This window comes from Hemicordylus capensis, chromosome 6 (assembly GCF_027244095.1).
Source record: "Hemicordylus capensis ecotype Gifberg chromosome 6, rHemCap1.1.pri, whole genome shotgun sequence".
NCBI classification, from domain to species: domain Eukaryota; kingdom Metazoa; phylum Chordata; class Lepidosauria; order Squamata; family Cordylidae; genus Hemicordylus; species Hemicordylus capensis.
The window spans coordinates 113362005-113389527 of NC_069662.1; the positions used below are offsets into that span (position 1 = coordinate 113362005).

Consider the following 27523-nt stretch of genomic DNA (forward strand, 5'->3'; position numbering starts at 1 on the left):
AAAACATACTGAATTGATGCTAATTTTTCTAAGATAGCTGAGTTTAGAAACTTGCTTCCCCGCCCCCCTCCTTTTACAGCCCAGACCTATACTTCCCTCCAGAACAGCAGCAAAGCATAGGATCTGGTGATAAGGTCTAATCACTATTATTAGAAGAAGTATTTGGAAACTGACCCTTATCTCCCCCTACACACATGCACTGGGCTAATGGCATCCATCATTTGCAAAAATTACACAGTATACTTGGACTTCCAAAAAGCTTAAGACAAAGTTCCTCATCAAAGACTCTCGAGAAAACTTAGTAGTCATGGGATAAGGGACAGGTTCATGTGTGGATTAATAACTGGTTGAAGGACAGGAAACAGAGGGTAGGGATAAATGGAGAGTTTTCACAATGGAGGGAAGTAAGAAGTGGGGTCCTGCAGGGATCTGTAGTGGGACTGGTGCTTTTTAATTTATTCATAAATGAACTAAACGTTAGAGTAAGCAGCGAGGTGGCCAGATTTGCAGATGACACCAAACTATTTAGGATAGTGAAATCCAAAAGATATTGTGAGGACCTCCAAAAGGATCTCTACAAACTGGGGAAATGGGCAACAAAATGGCAGATGCAGTTCAGTGTTAGCAAGTGTAAAGTGATGCATATTGGGCCAAAAACACGCCAACTTTACATATATGTTTATGGGTCTGAGCTGTCAGTGACTCACCAAGAAAGAGATCTTGGGGTCCTTGAAAGTGTCAACTCAATGTGCGGTATTTGTGGGAAAAGGCCAATTCCATGCTTGGAATCATTAGGAAGGGGATTGGAAATAAATCTGCTAATATTAATGGCCTTAAACAAAATGATGATGCGGCCACATTTGGAGTACTGCGTACAGTTCTAGTCACCATTTCTTAAGAAGTACATTGTAGAACTGGAAAAGGTGCAGAAGAGGCAAGGCTACAACATCTGGGGCTTCTTAGCTTAGAAAAAAGACGACTGAGCGGAAACATGATAGAAGTCTATAAAATCATGCATGGTGTGGAGAAAGTTGATAGAGAGAGAAAAAATTTCCCTCTCACATAACTCCAGAACCAGGAGTCATCCCATGAAGCTGATTGCTAAGAAGTTCAGGACTAACAAAAGGAAGTACTTTTTCACACAAAGCATAATTAACCTATGGAATTGTCAACCTGGATGGCTTTAAGAGAAGTTTAGATAAATTCATGGAGGGCAGGTCTATCAATGGCTACTAGTCTGAGGGCTATAGGCCAACACCAGCCTCAAAGGCAGGATGCCTCTGAGTACCAGATTCAGGGGAGCAACAGCAGGAGAGAGGGCATGCGCTCACCTCTTCCCTGTAGGCTTCCCAGAGTCATCTGGTGGGCCACTGTGTGAAACAGGATCCTGAACTAGATTGGCCCTGGGTCTGATCCAGCATGTTGGGCAGTTGCAATGTACAAAGGACTTCGTGAAGGGCAGGGAGGACAATGGAAGTTCTTTGTAGTAGCATGTAAAGCCCATCTGAATATCTATCTATCTATCTATCTATCTATCTATCTATCTATCTATCTATCTATCTAATGTTTATTAAGTATTTATTACCCAGGTTTCCATCACAATTACTGAGGCACAGACTCTTTTATCTGCTTTTAATTGCTTTTAATATCACCTGTTACATGCTCCTTTTACCTTGTGCTGGTCCGAGACTGTAATAAAGATTGACTGACTGGCAGATATAAGAAAAATGTAAGGATAACATAATTGCAGCCTTTAATATACTGCTTGATATACATATTTCTTTCTCCCCTTCCTCAGCAGTACTGAAACATTAATGTTAACAGATCGTTATTGCAAGGGAGTTTGGGAGTATTTAAAAGAAAGTAGTACAAAGTTGCAGGATTGTTCCCAACCTGCCAGTAGGATGCTGTTTTAGAATTTGCAGACCATGCCATCAAAACAATTAAAACAAGAAATAAGTAAAGGCTGTTTAAAAGACAGGGAAAACATCAAACTAGAACTGTGCACGTTTTGTAGCACATGTAGACTGGGCATTCAGATGAGCAGTCCCCAGTGCAATAAAGGGTCACACTGGGTGTGCATCGGGATGTCTGTGGAGGATATCACAATGGGTGGACTCAGTGGACGTTATGCGTCCTTCCAGAATATCACATATTGGGAGGGTGCACAGCTCCTGCATCAGGATAGAAAGCATCTCCTACCCCAGTAATCATCGTGTGAACTGCCCTACTACATCAAGGTCCAGTATGTATGTATGTATGTATGTATTTATTTATTTATTTATTTATTTGATTTCTATACTGCCTTTCCAAAAATGGCTCAGGGCAGTTTACACAGAAAAATAATAAACAAAAATAAGATGGATCCCTGTTCCCAAAGGGCTCACAATCTAAAAGGAAACACAAGATAGACATCAGCAACAGTCACTGGAGTCTACACTGGATAGACACTAGCAACAGTCACTAGAAAAAACACTCCACCAAGGTCTAGAGCTCCTGGCATTCACCACAATCTTTGCCTTCCCTTTCCCCCAAGGTAGGTTTCTTGAGAGCTTTGAATGTAGGTAAGGTTCTTGAGACCTTTGAATGTAGGTAAGGTTCTTGAGACCTTTGAATGTGGGAAGTGGGAAGACAGAATTTAACCTTGACCCCAGAGGCCAAGGAGCTGAGCAGAAGCCCTCGAAGCAAAAGCTTGTGGATCCTTCTCCAAAGTAGAATCAGAACCTGTCAAAAACTGTACTTCCTAATCCTAGCCCTGAAAGGAGACTCAGAAGATGCCATGGTCAATAGTAACAAACATTGCTGAAAGGTCCAGCAGAAACAACAGGAATATACTCTTCCACCCACTTTGCGGCATAGGTTATCCCCTAGGGTGACCAAAGCAGTTTCAGTTCCAAAGTTGCTATTTTTGCATCTCCAAAGATGCAATTCATACCTGTACATTTCCCCTTGGGATCAAATAGCAGCTTCTACAGGGATTTTCAGAAGGGATGCACATACACCCCTTTGTTCACCCCAAAAAGATATCAAGGATTGGATTTGAGCATACTGATTTGAACAAACGTCCACCACCACTCCTGTTTTCTATATCTCAGGGCCTTCAAGAACCTTACTTTGGGGAAAGGAAAAGCAGATATTGTGGTGTCAGTAGCTCTGGGTCTCGGTGGACTGCCTTTCTTACTGCGAAGAGCCAGGTGCCTTTTTCCACAGGGGAAAATATGCTCCAAGCCCTAAACGATCATCCTCTCGCCTCCCCTTTCTCTTTTTTCTTGTTGAAATCACATACATCCAAATTATTTCCTTTCTTTTAAATATCTCCCCCTTCTTTATAGAAAAAGAAGGAAGCAGATGAGGAAAGCAGCATGGCACCGTTTTGCCTTCCTTCCTCTGCCGGTCATCCAGGTGAAGGGTATTGAGTGGGCTGTTGCACTTCCTCTGAGAACTGGCCCAGGATCTGCCAACTGAAGCAGCCTGCTTCACTCTGCTTCATGGTACACCCAACCCTGGATGCATTTATATTGTTTTTAGTGTGGCTGAGATCTGGACTACTAAAGCGGATCCATAATGTGAGCTGCATGCCCACTTCGGAAGACTAGAACTAGTTGTGTCGCAACCAGCACATGGTGAGAAGGGCAAATTTCAGGTAGGAATGTGCACGGACCAGTTCGGAGGCCATTCTACTGGCCTCCGAACCGGTCCGGACATGGGGTGGTTTTGGTTCGGCACTGGGGTGAGGGGGTTCCATTAAGGGTGGTGGTGGGGGATTTACTTACCCCTCCCGCGCTTTCCACCTTTTGAACTGTAAATATTGAAGAAATCCGAGCAGCAGGATCCCTCGCCGCCCGCTTCAATTCAAGATGATGGCGCCTCCCTGTTAAAGAAATCGGGCGGCAGGATACTTCCCCTTTCGCCCCCTTAAATCTCGCCTGGACCCAACCGCGCTCTCTACAAATGGGCGGGCGGCAGTGGGATGTACTCCCGCTCGCCCACCCCCTTCTCCTTGTCTGGCGTCCATCCTGCAAGTCTCCGGGAAGCCTTCTGTGCATAAACACGCAGAAAGCTTCCTAAACACTTCCGCAGACAGCAGGGAAGGGGGCGGGCAAGCGGGAGTACATCCCGCTGCCGCCCGCCCGTTTGTAGAGAGCGCGGTCGGGTCCGGGCGAGATTTAAGGGGGCGAAAGGGGGCGGCAGCAGCAGGGGGCTTCAAGGGGGTGGCAGGGAAGTATTCTGCTGCCCGATTTCTTTAACAGGGAGGCGCCATCGTCTTGAATTGAAGCGGGCGGCGAGGGATCCTGCCGCCCGGATTTCTTCAATATTTACGGTTCAAAAGGTGGAAAGTGCGGGAGGGGTAAGTAAAGCCCCCCCACCCTTAATGGAACCCCCTCACCCCAGTGTCGAACCGCAGCTCCCGGATCCATGCACACTCCTAATTTCAGGGTTCCTACCTTCCCCTCAGATTGCCCTACAACTGGTTGAAATATGTCCCTGAGTTTCCTGCAGCCCTCAAGGACATACTTTTGTATGTAACAGAGTGCTTCTAAGTGAAAGAGTGAATGGTAATATTCAACCCCCTCATCACTCCTTCCCCTGGAAATGCTCCACAACACAGAGAAGTGTTTTCATGAGAGTTGAATGGCCATCATGGACATATTTCTACCAATTACAGGGCAATCTGAGGGGAAGGGAGGAACCCCAAAATCTGCCCATTAGGCACATATGGTAGCAAAGGCTACCAAAGTGGGCACGCAGCTCTCCATTCCTGACCCGGCCTTCAACGGGCGCCTTGCCACTCTTTACGCTCTGCCCCAAGCAATGTTCCTGCTCCTTCCTGTTCCTTCTCAAGGCAATGGTTGGAACTCTCGCAGGACCTCGCAAGAGTTTCAGCAGGCATCCAGACGCGTCTCAACATCCCCACGGAGTTCTCTACCGGGTCAGCTGTAAGAGAATTAAATATATAGATAATCTCTATTTCCCTGCCACTACTTCTGTCAGGACATTTTGGATTGTCAGAAAATGTAATAGATACCTCATGGTCTAGGTGTCTTTTTCTCCTCAGACATAGAGTTCTTCAGATATGTAGACAGGGCTTTTTTTAAAAAAAAAAAAGTCCATTATGGGTAACATTTGCCTATATTTATTTAAAAGAACTTCTATAAATTGGAAATGACTCTTCTATCTTGATTTTTCAACTTCTATTTATTCTGATATTACAAACACAACATATCTACCAATTTGAATTCATGAAGGTTCCCTTTTCTCACCTTCAAGGTGAGATAGAAATAGAACAAGGTGCTATATAAAGATGTGAATGGTCTTCATCTTCGTGAGGAAAATTGCTGTCATTCAAAAGGTGGGGGGAGTTTTCATAAAGACAGAGACTACAAACTACTGTGTTCTCTGGGGAAGGGGATTTCCAGAAGCTATAAACCACTCAACAAAAACCATCTCTGAAGCTTTAATATTACCAATTGTTTGTTTTTTAATCCCAAAAGAAGGCTTAACATCACATGGCAGTCTTCTCTTTTTGCTTTCTTTTCAGATATTGGATTGGATTGGCCCAAGGCCTATCTAGTTCAGCATCCTGTTTCACACAGTGGCCCACCAGATGCCTCTAAGAAGCCCACAGGCAAAAGCTAAGGGCATGCCCTCTCTCTTGCTGTTGCTCCCCTGCAACTGGCATTTAGAAGTATCTTGCCCCTGGGGCTGGAGGTGACCTATAGCCACCAGACTAGTAGCCATTGATAGGCCTGTACTCCATGAATTTGTCTAACTCCCTTTTAAAGCCATCCAAGCTATTGGCCATCACCACATCCCATGGCAGAGAATTCCATAGATTGATTATGCTCGATGTGAAAAAGTACTTCCTTTTGTTGGTCCTAAATTTCCTGCCCTTCAGTTTCATTGAATGACCCCTGGTTCTAGTGTTGTGAGAGAGGGAGAAAAATTTCTCTCTGTCCACTCTTTCTACCCTGTGCATAATTTTATACACCTCTATCATGTCTTCCCGTAGTTGCCTCTTTTCCAAACTAAAAAGCCCCAGATGCTATAGCTTTGCCTCATAAAGAATGTGGTCCTGGACCCTGATCATCTTGGTTGCCTCTTCTGCACCTTTTCTCAGGGGCGTATCTAGGGTGGGGCAGGCAGGGCACGTGCCCCGAGAGCCACTTGAAGGGGGGCACCACTTCTTAAAATAAAAAAAATTAAAAAGGCTTCCAAAAACAAAATGGCCACCACACATGCTCAAATGGCCTCTGTGAGGCCCTAGGCCAGGGGTGTGGAACCTTGGCCCTCCAGCTGTTTTTGAACTACAACTCCCATCATCCCCAGTTATTGTGGCTGGAGATGGTGGGAGTTGTAGTTCAAAAACAGCTGGAGGACCAAGGTTCCCCTGCCCTAGGCCATACCAGGCCTCACAGAGGCCATTTGAGCATGTGTGGTGGCCATTTTGTTTTCAGCTGCCATTTTAAAAATATATATATTTTAAGAAATGGCCACCACACATGCTCAAATGGTCCCTGTGAGGCTCTACAGGCCAGCAGGGGGAGGGGGAACCTCTGCAGACACCCCCCCACAGCCTTTAGGAAGCCCCCCGAAGGGGCTACCGGTAATTTTTTTTAAAAATTAATATAATATGTCATTGTACACATATTTAGATATGTGACTTGTATGTGACCTTCAGACTTGTATTTTTCAGCTGATGTTATGGTAGAGTTATCTGAAAGATGAATGTCAGATGTTTGGACAGGGGGCACAATTTCAGTGCTATTTTCAATGCTAGGAACTATTTTCCCTAGATACGCCTCTGCCTTTTCTAGTTCTACAATTTCCTTAAGATATGGTGATAAAAGATTGATTGGTGAAAGAACAGTTCCTTCTGTGCTTGTTTAGTCTTTATAATACAGACTGTAGCTCATGTTTTGTTCTTTTAGAAGAAATAGACTTGTATTTGCAGTATGCCTTGAAATGTTGTAAGATAGACAAAATGTTTTTTTCATGAACAGATCAAAAGATATTTTGCAGTTGCCAAATTTGGCAAATGAAAACTACAATTTTCTATTTAAAGTGGATGATTGCACACTATTTCATTCTAAATAATATTATACAGCTACCCTCCAGAATGTGGTGTTCTGGCTAATTCATTTATAGAACAAATATTATCTAGAGAAGGCATTCAGTTGCTAAGAACTCATAGATAAAAACAACAGGAATTGACAAAATGAAGAAACTCGCTATAGCAGCAGATCTTTGGAGTGCCCAAGATGTCAAAATGCTCTCCATTGTTCACAAAACCTTCCACTGCCATGAACAGTTCTTTGCTGAGCAGTTCACGCAGACTGTTCCGTTATGGACCCTGCTCTAATACTACAACACCTAGTAGAAAAATATACTTCCAAATCCAACTCTGCTCTATATGAAAGATTTGTTGACTTTAGATCTGCTTTTGACCTGATCCCCAGAAAGAAACTTTGGTGTAAGCTACTGAGATCATCAGTGGACTGCCATTTACTTCTTTTGAAGTTCAAGTTATACAAAAACTCATCTGTAAGGTGTGTTGCAGTGCTCAGGGACACCTCACCAAGGAAATACCAACATTCAGGAGAGTCAGACAGGGATGTATTTTGGCTCCGCTGCTATTTAACTTTTATATTAACTCTCTTGTCTCCCATTTAGATAATCTAGACCATCATCCATCAAAATTAGCAGACAGACATCTTGCGATACTTCTATATGCAGATGATGCTGTCATTCTCTCGCAAACTCCAACAGGTCTAAGAATAGCTTTGCGCTCTCTTGCTACCTATTTCAAAGGACAGCTTTTAGAAATTAATTATAACAAAACTAAGATCCTGGTGTTTGTGAAGAGACCAAAGATTTGGAACAGGTCACTAAATGGGCACAAATTAGAACAAATTAAGTATTAAGTCAAATACCATGGCGTAATATTCCAGTCTTCAGGCAGAAGGGGTGCACACAGAAAATATGTAAGGCAGAATGCACGCAAGAGTACACAAGCAATTCAATCTTTCCATCACTCCAAGGATGCCCAATTTATCCCTTCCACAATAAAACTCTTCTCGGCTAGAGTACAAACACAGCTCCTGTATGGAGCACAATTTGGCATGTACTCTAACTTCTCTAAGGTAGAAGACATGCAATCTAAGTTCCTGAGGAACATGTTTCAGGTATCCTGGTGTGTGCCCAGTGCTGTCCTTCGTCTGAAAGCAGGACTGCTTAAAGTAGAGGCCAGAGCATGGATTAATATCTTCGAATTCTGGCTGAAGCTGGTTTTCAACCCTGCAGGTCTAGCTCCACTTGTGCTAAAGGATATCTATCACTCCAGATGGAAAACAGAGCTGGAGGAAGGGCTACATCATTATGGTTTGTCCCCTTTTGCAGTGATAACCCTGGGGTATGAAAATGTGAGGGTCAAACTCAGACAAAGAATATATGATAGGATATTAATCAGGGCTATTTTCCTGTTGGTGTCCATTTGGGCAACCAAGTTCTGAGTTTCAACCCTGCCAGATACCTAAACCAGATAACCGTGCCAAAATATCGCAGAGCTCTGACATGCAATGCTTTGCAATCAGCAGTCCTGAAAGGGAAATATTAAAAAATCCCCTACAAAGAACATACCTGTCTCTGCAGATTGGGAGATATTGAAACAACGGCTCATGTGCTCCTTTATTGTCAGTTTTACCGAGATATACAGCGTAAACATATAACCCTTTTTATTAGCTTCCATCCAGGCTGTACAGATTTTTTTTAATCTTGATTATTTTTTAACTGACCTGAATGATGAGATCTTATAATGTGGCTAAGTTCTGTTTAATAGCCAGTAAAATCTGCCAGGAGTTTATTAAGAATCATTGTTAATTGATCTTTAACTATGTGCTTAACTACCGTGTGACCTGTAGGTTATGTAGGTTTTGTTGTTGTTGTTGGGCTTCTGTTTGTAAATTGTGCTGGTCTGTGATGGTAATAAAGGAATTGAATTGAATTGCTGAGCGGTGCCACACCACTTGGCAAAGGAATATGCCCTCCTCCTCTTTTCCTGCTCTGCAGGAAGGCAGAAGACAGTGAAGGGAACAGTAGGTAGTTTACTGGGGCAATAGAATCCATGCATTCCATCTCCATGGACACGGTCTAGGCCAGCACTGAACTTTCTGTCTCAAAACACTCCATCCTTCCATTCCCTTCCGTGGCTTTTCAAAACTCAGGCCAAGAGCAAAGGAGGAAGGCAGAGAAAAGTAAGGGCAGCTCCAGCTCACACACTACTGGGTGAGATAAGCAGGGATGCAACAGGATGGAATGGGGTGTGTGTGCGCACATACATATGGAGATTATTTGGTGGGCTGTGGGTTGGGAGAGAGCAGGATACAGGAGGTGGAAGGAGATGGGAGAGAGAGAGCAGGGCAGAGGCGTATCTAGGGAAAATAGCACCTAGGGCAAGCACTGAAATTGCGCCCCCTGTCCAAACATATGACACCCATCTTTCAGATAATTTTACCATATCATCAGCTCAAAAATACAATTCAAGTTCTTTAATCTTTTAATATTTAAAAAACTATTTAGCAGTGGATGTAGCCAGACCCAAAAATGCTGGAAAATTACAAATTTCAGTATGCTGGGGCTCATTAAAAAAAATTACCTGTAGCCCCTTTGGGGGGCTTCCAAAAGGCTGGGGGGGCCCTGCAAATGGTTCCCCCTCCCCCCGCCAGCCTCTTAATTCACTGCCACATCCCGTTCTAGGCTGATTTCTGGGCCTGTTTGGACCTGCAAAGATTGGCATGGTGGCCATTTTGGAGGCCACCACACATGCTCAAATGGCCTCTGCATGGCCTGGCATGGCCTAGGGCCTCACAGGGACCATTTGAGCATGTGCAGTGGCCATATATTTTTTTTTTTTAATGGCCACTGAAAACAAAATGGCTGCCGCACATGCTCAAATGGCCTCTGCGAGGCCTGGAATGGTCTAGAGCCTCACAGAGGCCATTTGAGCATGCATGGTGGCCATTTTGTTTTCAGCAGTCATCCATTTTTTTATTTTTAGAAATGGCACCCCCCTTCTAGTGGCGCCCAGGGCATGTGCCCTGCCTGCCCTACCCTAGATACACCGCTGGAGCAGGGTGCAGGGGGTGTTGGTAGGAGGATATTGTATGGGAGATATATTGATAGTCGGGGCAGGGGGACTTTGGCTATGTTTTGCACAACTCAAAAAATGGCAGCAGCAGTGGTGCTTAGCAGCCTCCTATCCCCCATCACATTCCTGTTTGTTTTTTACAAAATCAGTTACAAAATGGCTCCTTTTCACAAAATGGCGACCTGAAATTACCTCAGAGGTCATTTCTAGCCATCCCAAAAGCATGGATATGTGGGTTTTAACCATTCTGTATCTGCAGGTATTGAGGTTGGGTGGCAATTAGGTGACCGCGGATACACGGAAACATGAATAGCAGTGCCGCAACTAACGAGCTCGGCCTGTACAAGTTCATGGCAAGTGGCCAAAAGCTGCCTTTCTTGTCATTTCAATCTCCCTTCCTTTACCTTCATACATATTTCTAAATAATTTCCTCCTTCATACTATGTCCTAGAATGATTTACAGTCAAAATGGTCTGAAGGTGCAACTTAGGTTTTTAATAAAGCAGTGGGTATGGGATTGAGCTGATCTCTCCCCATAGTTTTTCCATGTTGGCCTATGGTCACAGAACCAACCTAATTAGGTCAGCTGGGAAGGCTGTTATGTGTGCCAACATCTGCTGAAGCTAGTTTGTTGCGTGGACAAGACAGAATCTTCTCAGCGATTGCTTCCAGTCTATGGAACTCTTTTAGTTGAGATTTGCACGGCACCCTCTCTCCCAGTCCTTAAGAGGAGATTGAAGACTGCCTGACTTTTGGCCAATGAGTAGCCCTGAGATCTCCGTCTAGTGGTTGCAGCTGTTTCTGTTTTATTTTGAGGAGGTTTCTGTTTAATGATTGTTTTTAACTTCTTGTTCACCACTCTAAGATCTTAGAACAAAGGACAGCACTGAAATGCAAATAACAAAAAAAGAATTATAAACCTCCACCAGGAAAAAAACTGCTAAATAGCTGTTCCAGGGACAAGTTCAGGTAAAGGGAGAGGGTTAATTCCCAGCCACCCATGCAATGCTTTTAAATCACCCACTCTTCTGTTTTAAGAAGTTTGGCAGCTGACCCGATATGGGTCTGCCACTTCCACATCTAGTTTGGCTTTAAGGTACAATCAGTTCCTCCTTTTGAGAGGTATCTTTCTATTGGTAATCAGGGTTGATTCCAACAATACACCTGTAGCTAAGCTGACTTGAGATCATGCAGATAATCTATATGTGAGCAACGTCATGCCAGAGTGACAAACCCATGAAGGACCACCACTTGTTATCCCAACTTTTGATTTTTCTTTTCACAGAGAACCCCTGTGAAAGGGGAACCCCTGCTAACTTGGCAAAGAGGCACCTCTTAAAGTGGTGATTCTCTTTATTTAGCAGGGGGAGAGTAACTGGCCCTATCCGCCCCCAGCACAGTGCCTCCAGTAATTGTTTCTGGTGTCTTTCTTAAGTTTCTTTTTAGATTGTGAGCCCTTTGGGGACAGGGATCCATCTTATTTGTTTGTTGTTTCTCTGTGTAAACTGCCCTGAGCCATTTTTGGAAGGGCGGTATATAAATCAAATAGATAGATAGATCGATAGACAGACAGATAAGTCTTGCATGCACATGTGTAGCTTTGGTATTATACGGCTCTCCTGAGTAAGTGTATGCCACCTGCTTATCATCAGAACAACAACTCAGGATTCTGATGAGGAAGGAACCAGTTGTTTCTGGTCGTAAATACTTGCAACAAGGTTCCCACTTCCCATGTATATCAAGGACATGTTCGTGCCTGTTAGTCTCTGCTAGGGAATCTAGCAAACAGTGCTTATATTGCATTATTATATGCATTATTATATGCATTATATGCATTATTTATATGCATTATTTTTAGTTGCATTATTTCTTTTCTGGAAGATTTGCTCATTTTATTGCATACTCTATGCAGTATGAGCTTTGAAATATCACTGGTAAGTAGTATCTAAAAACTGAAAACTACAGGCCTTTCAAATTTCCAATGGAAATTTAGCTTTTTCACAAACACTTAGACATAACTTTATAGAAATAAACTAATATTAGGACCTAAATTGCTATAAATTAGATGCAAACTGTATATACCTGACCTTATTGCTTAATCCAGACACAAAATATCAGGAGTAATATTCATTACCATTCCAATAACATTTTCTGTTTTTTAGCTAAGGCATTCTATGTTTTGCCAGTTTTCCATTTTTGTTTTACTGGATTTTTGATCATGTGATCAAAGAGTTTTACTGTTGCTGCTTGCTGCACTACTTCACTAAACAACTAAGATATGGACCTTATATAATTTGTTCATATTACTCTTTGAATGTTAATTGCTGTATGAATTCACTTTATTGAACTAATCCTCTTTTAAGCTTACAGTCCTATGCACACTTACCTAGGGTTAAATGCCAGTGAACAAGTGAAACTTATTTCCAAGTAAAAGTGTATAAGATTGTGGCGTAAGTTATGTGGTGTAAGGTACAGAATATCCTTGATCCTAATACTTTTTATTAATATTTGCATTCCACAATTACCACATTTGCTAATGATAAAATACTGGCTGCCATCTAGACGAACTTATTCAATTGTACTACTCAGGAGTTACTCTAAAGAACTACTTAATTTCAGTAGCACTTCTGTCAAGTAATTTAGTCAGGATGTCAGCTGCCATCCCCCTGCCCCTTTAAATGTATCATTTATTTTTGGTCACATGACAGAAAATGTGCATGGTGCTCCCTTACTGCATTTTTATCAATAAATAACATTTGTAATTAGAAATACCTATTAATAGTTTAATCTTCATTTGAAATGCTTTAATCGTCAAATCAATTGAGCTCACCAAAGTTACCTTAAGAAGCATATAGTTCACTATTTTATTTCCAAGAATGAAAAAAATAAGTAACATCTGGTTTCAGTCAGAAAGATAAAGACATGTCTGAAGTAAATATATCAAATGTGATTTCACAAAATCCATTTAATACTCACCAACTACTTTCAGCATGGTTGGTTTTGGGTTTTTTAAAAGGAAGTATAAAGGTATAATAATAACTGCCTTAGTATGTTACATTTGATTTGATTGGTTCTATATAATGTGTGGCCCATTTATTATAGTCGACAGAAAGAACTCTTGACTGAGCCCATTGTATTGCGTTCATTATGCTAACTTCAAGTAAAAGGGAAAAAAGCAGGTATCTGAACATGAACAAAAAAAACCAAAAGGAAAGAAAAAGAAACAGGCAGAACCGATAAAGAATGAGTAGGATAAGTGAGTGCTTTACAAATGAAAGCAGATGTATAAAATTACAAGCTGTCGGATCAGCAACGGAAATGAAGATGATAAAGTGGCTCCCTACACAGATTATAATTATTCATTTTGCCCAGTCCTGCATCTTTTCCTCATAAACCTCTGCGGGGAGAGATGGGAAGGTACCGAAGAAGATGAGGTTGACTCACATGAAAGGAGGGGGAAATCAGTCTAGTAAGTCTCTAAGGCCATAAAAGAGTCCATATATTTGGGGTTTCATTTAATCAGAATGATGTTTGTATGTGCTCCAAGGACATTTCTCACAGAGACTTTTAATTAATCAAAAGATTATATTTCTAAAACTGAAGTTCTCAAAACAGTAAAGTTATTCTAAAATGTATTTACAATTAGTACCAATGTAGACAGTGTCTGTATGGTGAATAGTATAAGAATAATTAATAAGCACTGCTTTGACAGCTCTGGCAGATGGATTGCCAGGATTTTGATGATGCTAAAGAAATGAAGTAGTTTACATAGTCCTGCCTGAAAAGATGTGTTTAATTTCACTCATAATTAGGTTTGTGGTTTTTTTCCAAAAGGACAGTCATACACTAACTAGACTGAGGTTAGAGAATAGGAATCTAAGACAGTCTATTAAAATCTGTATTGAGCTTTAGAGAAGTACAGCATGAATCTTCCATGTATCTGTTGCTATTTTTAAGATTCATGTAGAGGAAAAAGGAAAAAAGATTTGTAAATAAACCCTAGCCAGTTTCTGAGTTATATTAGGTTTTGTATTGCATGAAGTTTTCAACTCAAAACTCAGGGACGTCAGAAGATGCATTCACTTTTTAAAACAATCTGTTAGCTCTTGAAAATGAGCTCTAGAAAAATACTATCATCTGGTGATGATAATTGTATTTCAAGAGCAGCACAAGTAAAATGCTTTCATAGACAGAAATATTACTTTGATGTTTAACTGGCAAGTGAAGAAATATCAATAATATTTTTTATTATTTTAGTGATCTCAAGTAATTATCAGACCTGTTTGGGACTTCTGATGCATTATCCACCTATTGGAGATGTCCATTCACTGATCTTGAGAGCTCTTTTTCTTAGAGATCCAAAGGTAAGGCATGCTAAATTTTGTCAAATGTCAGACTTGGAAATCTTTGTAATGGTGGAAAATATCAACATCTCTTTAAAAAGGAATGGACTGTCATATTTCTCATTAATGGATGAGAGTCAGGATGGGAGTCAATAATGGGAGAAAATAATAAAGTCAATAATGGGAGAAATTGTCATTTAAGTATAAAGTGTGCTAGTGCTTACATTTCTGCAGTAAGAGGTGTCATGGTTCAGGCTTGCCTAGGAGTTGTACCTTTAAACCTGGAACCCTGTACTTCCGAGATGTGGGCAGTAGTGGTGGGTGTAGATTGCTCAGAGCCTTTCCAAACGCTGTGACGGATGGGTGCATAACTGTTTCTAATCTCTAACATGACATACTTTGTTGCCATTGCCGTTACTAACAAGTCAATAATTCTCAGCAGCACTTACTGAAGTTGTTGGGGAAAGGAAGTGGTGAGTTTGTAAAGCACAGCCGTCCTCTGTGGGCTTTGCACAGGTCCCTTATTGGCTTGCAGCAGGTAACATCACTCCCTCATATGTTGCTAGTCAGCTTCCACCAAGCTGTATAATTTTGGATGCCTGGGAAACAGAGGAAACTTTCTCTTATTTATTGCTGTTTGTCTTTTAATTTGGAGGCATATGTTCCAGTGTGTGTTTCCAACATTTTTTTAAAAGAGTAAAACAAAATCAGATGAAACCTCAACAGCACCACTTTCCTGTGACAGCAACAATAAACTTACCCCTGCTAACTTGGCAAAGAGGAACCTTTTAACATGGAGATTCTCTTTATTTAGCAGGAGGAGAGTAATTGACCCTATCCACCCCCAGCACAGTACCTCCAGTGACTGTTGCTGGTGTCTATCTTATGTTTCTTTTTAGATTGTGAGCCCTTTGGAGACCGGGATCCATCTTATTTATTTATTATTTCTCTGTATAAACCACCCTGAGCCATTTTTGGAAGGGTGGTATAGAAATCGAATAAATAAATAAATAATAAACAATATGTTCCGTGTCCTAAAACAGGGGTTCCCAACCTGCAGTACTCCAAATAGTGCTGAACTACAACTCCCATCATCCCCAGTTACAATTTATTGTAGCTGGGGATAATAGAAGTTGTAGTTTCAGCAACATCTGGGGAATACCACAGATTGGGAACCCCTGTCCTTAAGTGTTAAATGTCTTTTAATATGTTAAACTTGTATGTTGTTTCTACTAGAGTGATTGGCTGACACCCTAACACAGCTCTTGCAGAAGGACGCTCTTGCAAAACTGTTGCGCAAGCTACTTGCACAAAATCTGAACTAGTATTGCGCTTCTGCAAACATGTACGCTTGCACAACAGCATACAACTGTGCCACATTTCATTTTTTTAGATGGAATTATTGCACAGTTGTACAAATCCTAGGATTTTTTTTCAGTGCAACTATATGATCTTCTTGCACTAGCACAACTGTGCTAGTAATACAAAAGTTTTGTTAGTCAGGATGTCAGCCACTGTTTTAAAATATGCAGTTAGCTTCCTCAAGAATATTTGACTGGGATGCAGAATAGGAGAATTTGAATAACATTTTTTTAATAAAGCTTTTGAAAGTTTAGGATAGCCTTGTACAGTCTGTTTTCTTTTGGAGAATAAAACATTGGAGATGTATGGTGTTCTTTTGTACAAATTTACAGATTGGTCAAGTATTAAGAAGCCTAGAAGCAAACACAAATAGATTGGCATAACTAGATTTGCATAACTTCAGTCTCAAAATTGCTTTTCTTTAGACAACTGTTAACAACTCTGCTAGTGTTTTAGACTTTGACTCTAGTATGTTTGAATGTGATATATTTGAAAGGATGTCCAGGATCCACATCAGATTTAAGAGCAGAACAGCCTCAGGGCCTACCAGTAGCTATTTAAGCCAACAGGGTAGGGGCCAGGGAGGACTTCCGTGAACCTTTCCAGCGGCACAGGAATGTGCACAAATCATTTTGGGCAGCTGCCGTGGGGACAGGGAGAGTGGTAGCTTTAAGAATGAGAATGGTAATGAGGTTTAAGCATGCAGGTCCTTACCTCTTCCTCCTCCGCTAACCCACCACTGTTCCGGCCATGGTGCTATCCACTGGCTGGAATGGCGGCAAGACAGCAGAGACCTGTGTGCCTCATTCTTAAAGCTACCGTTCTCCCCCCACGTGCCCCCCACTGAAACGTTTTGGAGGGAGCCACCCGAACCATTTCGGTGCCTTGCTAATCAGGCACCAAAACAATTCAGGTGCATCCCTAGGCATGATGAATAAAAGGCCAGGGAGGTGGATGAAGAAACCAAGTGATAGTTCTCCTCCCCAGAGAGTGAGGCACAAACACAAAACTGGCAAGGTCAGGACAGAGAAAAGACCTTCCAAAAGGTGGTGATCACTAATCCCATCTTGCAAAGTCCCAATGACCGCAGGATGCTCTTTGTCTTGGGAACAAAATTGATCACCCCGGATTGTGTAAATAGGATAGATAAATAAACTCTGACAGCCAAATCCAGAATAAAAAAACCTCTTCCTTAAAAAACTGCTCTTGTCCTCATGTCATACAAATTGAAGCCAAACACAAACAAAGTTGTGACACCAGTTGTGACTCATTGAAGTTTTGTCATAAAATAAACGTTAGAAGATGGCTTATATGTTCAAATATGTGAGGTGGGCAGCAAGCATCGCACACTGGCCCTAGGCATTTTACAATTGTTTAACATTAGTGAATCAACAATCAGTGTATACTTCAAATGCTTATTCTTACATCTTTAGAATGTGTACTGTCTACAATATTCTTGGTTAGTGATTATCCTGTGCAAAAATTTCATTAAATATGTACAGTTGTTATTTATTGGGGTTTCTTTTCCTTATCTTTAATATTGGTTTTCACTACAACTGTTTACACTAACAGCTTCTCATTCTTCTTCTGCATTAAAGTTTCTTTTTTGGTGAGAAGCAATATCCATCTTCTCCCTGAAACTGAAGGTATTTTGGTCTCTTAAAGATATGCAGGTTTTGCACTGCATGCACTAAAGCATAAACCATTCAGGATGATACATTTTAGGAATAGGATATTATTCTTTAGAGAAAAAGGTTTGTGCACTGGTTTTATGGCTACGCATTCTGTGAAATAAGGGCTGATTTTCCTTCCTTTGCCCATTGTGTGAGCCTCATTACCTGTAGAGGCTGGACAAGAAAAGAAATAATATGCTACCTAAGAAACTCTAAATTTCTTTTATTTTATGAATGTAAACCTCCCTGACCCATTTTTGAAAGGGCAGTATATAAATAAATAAATATGATTAGTCTGCACTTTTTAACTAAATGATACACTCCACCCATTTTCCACCTCAGAAGTGTTCTTCAAGAGATTTCTCATCCTGTATTTAAAGCAGTAATTTGCTCAGTGTTTAGTACAGGAATTTCAGTCCATAATCTAATCATATGATTGAGGACAAAAGGAGACAGACACTACTACAAAACAATAGCCGTCAGTGCAGGTGTCGGCAAGAAGCACCTTTAAGCATGAATTAGAAGGTGCTTACCTCCGCTCCGGCCTCACCTGCAAGCTGCTCTGAGCTGCAGTGCACCACCCAGCACTCCCTGTGGTGGGGGATCGGCTCTGCCACTCACCTGGCTTCCACAGAGCCAATCCCCTGCTGGCAGTCAGGTGAAAGGCGGACCCGATCCCCCGGGTCAATTTATGGACAATTTATATAGTTCACATAACAGTTTATATAGTTTATATCTGAACGATCACTCATGCAATTAAAAAATTGTTTGCTAGAATCAATAAATATTTGGAAAATAATCATGTTTTTCTTGTTATTACAACTGAACCAAAACTATGCTTTCTGGAGTAAACTGCCTTAGTATATTCTTAGAAATGTTGTCAAAGTATCCCTAGGGTTGGGGGGGGGAGGGATATACTTTAGGCTGGCATAGGCAGCTGCAGAAAGAAGGGGAGATCATTCCCCCCACACATTCTGTACCAACACAGCCTTGGTCTGTCTGTGTTTTGTTAGTAAGGATGTTGGCCAATAAGTCTTAGCGTAGCTATGCCTATCAGAGTATTGGTCACATCAGCATTGTTGTCAAATCCATAGTTGCCACTATGCAGATTTGCATGGTTTTTTCCATTTTCTATGAATAATTTGTATTTTTTTCTAAAAATGACTTTTTTTAAAAGTACAGCTATAAAACCCTGGGTGGGAGACCATCTGGAAGTCATATGTAAATTACCTTGATTCCTCATGGAGCAGCAGAGTATAAGTGAAATAGATAAACTTTGAACCCTGGAATATAAACTATGTAAATAAATCACAGAATTGGACTTTCCTTCTGTGATGGTGTGCGTGGGTGGGTGTCTCAAATATATCAGTTGCAAAATGTCTCATTTGATTGTTCTATATTTTCTGACTTAATCCAATAATTTTAGTAAAGCTCCTCTGCATAACTTGACATCCTTTTTGATCTTCTAAAATGTGTGACAAACCCATTATTTTCATTTGCAACGTTTCAAAAGTACCTTAGTAATAGACATACTGGAAGAGCCATGTTGAGGTTTCCCCAAACTATTCTGGCCTCTGTGCTCTTATTAGTATAAACTTGCTGTAGAAGATTATACAACAAATTAAGGCAGGAAGGCAGTCCCCAAATTTTCAGCCACTTAACAGAAATATGTTTCAAATGCACTTACTAAATACCACCCTTCTTTAGAATGAAAATATACCTCTTCAAATTATCTTAGGAAGAACGGTGTGCTGAATGCATGCATGCATTTTGTGAGACTGGAACTGAAAAATTTCCAAAAGCACCTAGTGTAGGTGTTTGGTGTCGTTTTAATATCCTGCAGTTATCTAACTTTTTTCCTGTATAACCACCAATGAGAAGTGCCGTTAATTTTCAAAGCAGACGCTTTCAGATGGAAAATAGATACATAGGGGATGGCAATCTCAAAAATATAAAGCGATTAAAAAACAGTTCTAACTAGAGTTGTTCAAATAAAGAAAAATTAAAAACTCAATTAGAAACAAAAGTCATAGAAAAAGTGAGCATATTGTGTTCCTTAAATAACCAGATGTTCTTTTCTTCCTGAAGGCAGTCAAGCCTAGGAATAAAAGGTTTTAAACTATTGTTTTAAGTTAACTGTGAATTTTGCAAATCTGTTTTACCCTATAGCAAATAAAATTCTAATACAGCAACATAAGCAAAGTAATTTTCATCTTTGGGTGTTCTTATTTGTATGTGGTTATGCTAACCTTATCACTATGACTTATTATGAAGCTAAACTGTTATATAGAACATTACCATTTTAGATGATGTACAAAGAACTTGCCAACTATCTTTTCTTTGAGAGCTTACAGTATTTGTCCCAAGTATTTCTGCCAAAAAAAAAACAAACTTAAACGAATCTTCTAGCCGTGATGGTAATGTAGATAAAGTGATCTAGAAATAAGGCAGTTTATTTCAATACTAACACTGAGCCTCAGAAGAAACAACACGTGAAATTATCATAAAGAAGAACAAAAAGTTTTAGTCTCTCCCAATTATTCTGAAGCCATTATAGTTTTAAGGACATTGGGGTAGAATTTCAGGGGGAAAAGTGCCAAGATACAAAGAACTGTGCCAACATCAATGCCACTAGGATGTTTCTGCAGAGTCCTCTTACATGGAAGTTCCTTGAACCTCCCCAACCCCTATAGTGGCACCCAAATTCAGTTGTTGTTTTTAAATGACAAAGTCGCTTTGGTGCGCACACACACAGGGTTCTTTGGATCCCAGCCCAAGGAACTCCAGTTGCAGTTAAGACACTGGGAGTGTTACATTTACACTAAGTAGGATCGGATCGCAGTATTTTTCATTAATGAGTGAATAACACGATAAAAATAAGCAATCTTGTGTATCCAACCATTCAATCTGAGTCAGTGCATCAGTGTCTGTGAGTGCCCTATGCCCACCAGGTTTCCCCCATTCATTCCATGTTGGTTGAGCGTGTTTGTGATCTGCAGACACATCACTCTGTGTCTACAGAACCATTTCTGACATTGGAATGAAGGCATAGGCTGAACATGTGGCAGATCTGGATAACCATTAGAGCTCCACTCCATCTTTGTATCAGAGCCATGCGAAGATTGGCTGTTATATTTGGATAGTTATAGTCTTCTTCATGATACTGGATACTTGCAAGCAGATATTTGATTGAAATTCTAAAATAATAGCATATACATTGTTTGCTGTCACATTTTTATCCCATACTATCATATATTCTAACTTCAGGGCAAATTACGATAAAACAAGAAATCCATACAACATACAAGGATGTCACATAATATTCTTAGCACCACCTGCTGGCACTCTGTGGCAATCCGTGAATAAACTGCGTTATATCGGGTAAAAATAGAACAGTTTACTCATGGATTACGATGGTGCTAAGAATATTGTGTGATGGTGCTAAGAGTATTATGTGATGGTGCTAAGAGTATTATGTGATGGTGCTAAGAATATTATGTGATGTCCCTGTACGTTGTGTGGCTTTCTCATTTTGTTTATTGTAATTTGTTCTGAAGTTGAAAAATAGCACCATCTGGTTTGGAAGAGCCTCTGAAAGTGAGCTAACTTGCTATGGCCGTCTTCTGAATTGGTCTGGGTTGATTTCATAAGTAATTTTGCTTTCTACTTTTTTATTCTTATTCATTTAGGATAGCTGATTCATTTGTATTTGAGTATGCAACAAGCAAGGTTGTCTTCAGAGGGGTGGCAAGTGCCCCCCACTTAAAACTTGTTCCCCCCCCCACTGCCCCTCCCTTTCTTTTTCAGAAATCTAATATGTGGAACACAGATCTCCTACCCATAAATGCACATTTTCCCTTCTGTGCCCCACCCCTTTTTCTGGTGCTACCCCTGTGCAACAGACATAGAATTTTGATTTTTTTTGTACCTGTATAATATTATGCATTTATGTTGAAAGGTTTGTAATAAATAGGGTGTCTCTCTTAAAACCAACTGCTTTAATTTAATTTATTTGTCTAAGTAGTTCAGAATAGAAAGAAACAAGTAATTTTCAAATGATTGACTAGTTGAACTAAGTGGATTATATTTAATTGTAGTTTAGGAAGTACAATTTTGGCAGAGAATAAGTATGTTTGTATGGTTGAAGGGCAGGAAAGTGGCACAGAAAGAAATTGAGATTTGCCTTTTGGGAATGGGACTGTAGAGCATCTGCTTTGCATGCAGAAGGTCCCAGGTTCAATCCCTGGCATCTCTAGGTAGGGCTGAGAAAGATTCCTATCTGAAATCCTACACTGCCAGCCAGTGTATACAATACTGAGCTAGATTGACCACTGGTCTGTCTTAGTATTAGGCAGCTTCCTATGTACCTATTCTTATAGGAGATGAAGCCACAGCTAGAGCATCTGCTTGCATGCAGGTTCAGTCCCTGACATCTCAAGATAGGACTTGAATGAATAAGGAAATTGAATGAATAAGACCATACCTTGGAGAGCTGCTGCCAGTCAATGTAGACAGTAGTGAGCAAGATGGACCAAGGGCTTGACCGATGGTCAGCATAAGGCAGCTGCCTCTGTTCCTGTGAAAGTTTAATGCTTAGACATACCAGAGTTTAGTGTCCAACTCAGCTACCTAATGGCTAGAGCCAGAGTCTAAAATTGCATACATAGTCGAAGAAGAACCAGAAGAACCTGCTGTTTATAAATCACTAGTATTAAAGGAACCTGACCGTCATTCTATCTGAAGCCTACTACTGTATTTACACAAATAGAAGAAGACTATGAATTTCATTCATTCATTCGATTAGATTCATTCAATTCAAATTTGATGACCTCTTTAAAAAATACAGCTTAAATCCAGATTATATCTGTATTTACCCAAAAGTAAGAGGACTCTGTATTTAAGATGATCTCCCCAGTTTCTACACTAAAGAACTGGGTGGCGGAGGGGACCTAGTCTTGGATTCAGGAAAATACAGTAATACATTGTGACCAAAAATACATTTAAAATGTTACATTGGTGTGTTTCCCCCCCTCCCGTCTAGTTATACAGTGAAATGAAAGCTTCCTAAATGGGTGATGTAGGCAAAAAAGGGTTATTCTTCCCTTCCAAGATCTTTGTCAGTAATATAGATAAACATAATTATTGGTATACATTAGGAAAACTTGCAACTGCAAAACTGAAAACTTTATTTTGTATTTCATCTTACCAGAGGCACTCTTACCCCTGGACTTTGAGGCCAATGTCCAGGGCCTCCACACCTCCTGGGGACCCCCAAATCCTCTTTAGTCTGTCCTGGGTGGTGTATTGTGTGTAGGGGTGTGCCCGCGGTCCGGCATGGGGGGGAGTTTCTCTTTAAGGGGTGGTGGTAGTACTTACCTCCCCGCCACTCTTCTCCCTCCAGCGCTGGCAGTTTCCAAAATGTTCTTGGGGCGGCAGAGTTCCTCCCTGTCGCCCCTGCCCCCGTCGTTGTCCTTGCTAGCAGAAACGTATGCAGCGCACGCGCGCCAGTGGCGGGGACGAGCACATACGCCGCAAAGGGCACATGCGCGCCACCAGCTCTGTCTACTTTTATGCTAGCAAGGACAACGATGGGGGCAGGAGCGGCAGGGAGGAACTCTGCCGCCACAAGAACGTTTTGGAAACCGCCAGCGCCGGGGGGGAAGAGTGGCGGGGGGGTAAGTACTACCCCCCCTTAAAGATAAACTCCCCCCCGCCCTTCTGAACTGAACCGCAGGGATTCCGGACCGGTCCGGAGGCCTTGTCAATGGCCTCCAGACCGAACTATGCACATTCCTAATTGTGTGCTCTCAAAGAACCAATGTGTTAAAAAATGATGGGGGGTGGGAGTGGCCTCCAAAGGCCTTTAGGTCCAGGCTCCAAAATTACCTAGGTGCACCTCTGCACGTTACAGTTGATAGTCTCAATATTTTTCCAATTCACTGTTGCTTTTTTAAAATATTGATTTCTAACCAGAAAGTTCAAGATGGAATAGACTCTTGGTCTCTATACAGCAATGAATACAGAATCCTAGCTAACTAAATGAAAAATGTCCTAACATAGAAATGTGTTAGACTTTAGACTGTTATTAATGTTGTCTTGTTAACTAAGGTGAAAATACTACCATCACCACAACAAATATTTGTTAAGTGTATAATATTTCAATTGATTTTCTGTAAAATCATTTAGTGGGTGAAAATATGTGTTATGATCTGAGTGAAATAGTTACACCATCCTTGCATATACTGAACACTGTGATGCCACATTTCTTTTTAAAATTGAATAAAGGTTATCTGGCTTCAGTTACATTTTATGAAGCTCAATGCTTTGCATTGTTAAAGACTGTTCCCCTGTCTCTCTTGAGACACTTGCAGCATATGTTTGTATAACCCTGTAATGCATTGTCTTTGGGACCTGGAAGAATCCCTTTAGAGGTTTCTCCATATGAGAAACCGCTTATCAATGTATTTCTTTGATGATGGGTGTTCCCCCAACACTGAAAATCAAATGTTCACTTTAAAATAAAGATCTTTTTTCATCAGACATGCACATTGGGCATGCTTTTAGGAACATAGGAAGCTGTCTTATACCAAGTCAGACCATTGGTCCATCTAGCTCAATATTGTCTACACAGACTGGCAGTGGCTTCCCCAAGGTTGCAGGCAGGAGTCTCTCTCAGCCCTATCTTGGAGATGCCAGGGAGGGAACTTGGAACCTTTGGCATGCAAGCATGCCGGTGCTCTTCCCAATGCGGCCCCATCCCCTTAGGGGAATTTCTTAAAGTGTTCACATGTAGTTTCCCATTCAACTGCAAACCAGGGTGGACTCTGCTTAGCAAAGGGGACAATTCATGCTTGCTACCTCCTTTTACAATGCTGTTTTTTCTTCTGAAAGTGTTTGTCTCTTCAAATCTTAAATTGAAATGTAGAAGAAAACATACATGTTCTTGTGCACATTTCCTAATATCACTTGCACCTTGTTTTCAGCAATAAACATGTAATATTAGACATTCTGTATTTGTTTGGTAAGAAGACAATTGTTTTATAAATTATCCTTTACATGTAATGTAGATGTAAATTTTCCTTTACATCTTCCAAAACATACAGGCAGTCCTACTAATAAGAGACTTCTTAATCTAAAAAGAAGGGTACATCCAAGGATTTTCCACATCTGTTTGCATCTGACTTTGACCACACAGCACTATCAAATGCAACTGAACTGTAATTGCCAATCACTGGAAAAATTGGACCTGAATAATTCTATTAAGTGCATCACAGTTGTAGCACCAAGCAAACAGAAATCCATATAATAAGTAAATGTTGTTCCACAAAGATTGAACCTGATGCCCTGGACAACTATTTCTGTAATGCTCAGTACCTGGTATAGGTACAAGTGAGTGTGTAATATCAGTTATTTCACCCTGATGATACCCTATAATTTAACTCCTCAAAATTCCATTGCCAATGCCAACTAGAGCCCTGAGTCAAAGCTCCAGTTCACACAAGCAGTTTATATCATGGCTGACTGCTTAAATTGCAATCCTCTTTATGGTAAATGTTACCACATTTGCTCAGATATGTGGTGGTTGTCACATTCTGTGCCTAGTTCTGGTTATGTGGGGGGAATTTAGCTCAAATTAGATGCAAACGTACATACAATAATGTTGTTTTGTAAGGTAGCTGGAAAGCTAGTCACAGGTAAAGGCTGGGTCAGAGTTAGAGTACTCAAGGGGAGTATTGGAATCAAGATAGGTTTCTTTGAAAAATAGAAGAAATGACAAGAACAGAAGCACACAAGATTAAAACAGTAGATGGCAACCTCTCAGTGAACCGGGCAGAGGTGGCTGACTACAAGATGCTAAAGCTTAGGCAGAGCATCTATTTTCTGACTAGCGTAAGCTAGAGAGGATCTTAGCAGAGAGAGATGGCAAAGGGGTGGGAGGAGATTAAGGAGAGCCAGCATAGCATAGTGGTTAGAGTGTTGGACTAGAACCGGGAAGACCCAAGTTCGAATCCCCATTCAACCATGAACCTCACTGGGTGACTCTGGGCCAGTCATGTATCTCTCAGCCTAACTTACCTTACAGGGTTGTTGTGAGGATAAACATAACCATGTATACCGCTCTGAGCTCCTCGGAGGAAAAGCAGGATATAAATGTATGTATAAATAAATAAATAAATAAATAAATGGATAAATCAAAGAGAATAGCATCACATTCAATAGACCTTTCCCAGTTGTCTGTGCAGCTGGTGGGTGTGGATTGTAAGGTTGTCATCCTTCTCTGGGTGGAAAGATAGGCTTTTCCTTCAGGTTATAGAAGGGGCTGGGAGGTCTGGGCAGTCCAGAGGCGCATGTGTAAACTCATACAGGCCCACTTCAGAAGAGCCTCAGCGATAGTATTATTGGGAGGGACCAACAAGTCAGCAAGGCTTCTGCTGCAGGTGGAAAGGCTGCTTTGAACAGAGCCTGCTAAAACCTGAGGAGCATGAAGGAATTCAAAGGGGGTGGGAAAGCACACCTGAGCTCACAAGGATCACAGGCAGGGTTTGAGCATACACATGGGATTCATGCACACTGGGGAGAAAAGCAGGGAGCCCTTCTTATAGATGATTCCACCCTCAGGGAAGGGTTAGATAGGTATCCATGCTGGGAACTACCCTAAATGACTCAAACACAAAGACTTGATTGGTTTGGCACTCGCAAATGCTCCCCTTTCTCTATTGAGGTGCTTGGGGGGACAAAAGATAGGCATACTGATTTGTGTTATTTTTGTTACTAATGAACAGTGATTCTCACACATTACTGAATTGGGTGGAGTTTTTTGCTCTGGTGACAGTCGGAACTGATATGCTTATCAATCTAAATCAGCATTCAGTCTTATGGTGCCGCTGGCCATACCTTCAGGCTGTTGCTATGCTGGTGTCGTTCTTCCTGTCTTATTCCAATCCTTATATTTAGTTAGTTAGTTACAGAGGCGTCGCTAGCATTAAACAAGGGGAGACCGTTGTCTGGGGGCCCCCACTTCCTCAAGGGCCCCCCAGAGGCACGTCACATGACTCCCCACCCACCCCTTTTACACCCCCTATGAATTAATATTGAGTTTCTTGGAGATCAGCACTTCGGCAGTTGCAGAGAGTCAAGAAAGGGTTAAATTTTCTCCCAGTCCTATTGGTTCTCCTGGAGTCTTGTGCTCCTCCCCCTCTTGGCATTTGTATGGAACTGCAGAGCCCAGGAAGCTGTGGCTGTTGGCTTGTTGGTCTATCTCCAAGAACGAAAGTAAGAAGACTTTTTGTAAAAATCAACCCTTTGCTGTTTGTTTGTTTGTTTAGTTGGTTTGTGTGTGGTTTGTCCCCCTTGGTCAAGCTACCATGTTGCTCACTCTCTCTCCCCCTACCCCCATGAACCGTGTGTGTGTGTGTGTGTGTGTGTGTGTGTGTGTGTGTGTGTTGTACATGTGAGAGAAGTCCCACTGTGTGTGTGTGAGTGTGTGTGTGAGTGTGTGTGTGTGTGAGAGAGAGAGAGAGAGAGAGAGAGAATACTTAAGCTTTTTAAAAATAAAAAAACATTTTCAAAGTATGCCAGAACTATTCTAGTGCAAACTTGTAAGAAAAACCTTCCCCATCCTAATAGTATACCTTGTTGTGAGGAGGAAATTAGTTCGTGCAAAAGTATTAAAAGCTTTGAAAAGAATGGGCAGGGGGATGCTCTGACATAATGGATGTTTTTGTTTTTGTTTTTTTATTCCTGAAGTTACACTGCTTATAGCTCTAATCTGGTCTCTCTGTGTGTTGCTTTCTCTCCCGTATTAAAAATATTTATATGCTGCTTTTTTAGCAACAGAGTTCTCACAGTGGCTTAAATTACAATATATGAGAAAATGGTTCTCTTAACATGTTTCCCCTTTTAAATATTACTATTTTATTTTATTTTGCTTTGTGCTTGTAGCATGCTCCCCCACCAAAAGTCTATTTTTGTACTGTGTACACCAATCAAAATAAGGCTTT

The 27523-nt window shown here is 41.1% G+C and overlaps 1 protein-coding gene and 1 long non-coding RNA gene across 11 annotated transcripts in view; one reads left to right on the forward strand and one right to left on the reverse strand.

Moving 5' to 3' along the window:
- The window catches only part of TBC1D5 (TBC1 domain family member 5), a 433806-nt gene that overhangs the window by 328255 nt on the left and 78028 nt on the right, over positions 1–27523 (forward strand). For all 10 annotated transcript variants that reach the window (XM_053261522.1, XM_053261519.1, XM_053261520.1 and 7 more), the window contains one exon: positions 14402–14508. In XM_053261522.1, coding sequence (XP_053117497.1) covers positions 14402–14508 — 107 coding nt within the window. The remainder of the gene's footprint in view (positions 1–14401; positions 14509–27523) is intronic.
- On the reverse strand, positions 10619–26606 carry LOC128329801 (uncharacterized). The gene is made up of 3 exons (XR_008309796.1): positions 26418–26606; positions 14937–15086; positions 10619–11030 (listed from the first exon to the last, which is right to left on the reverse strand). It is a non-coding gene; the product is annotated as an uncharacterized LOC128329801 (long non-coding RNA).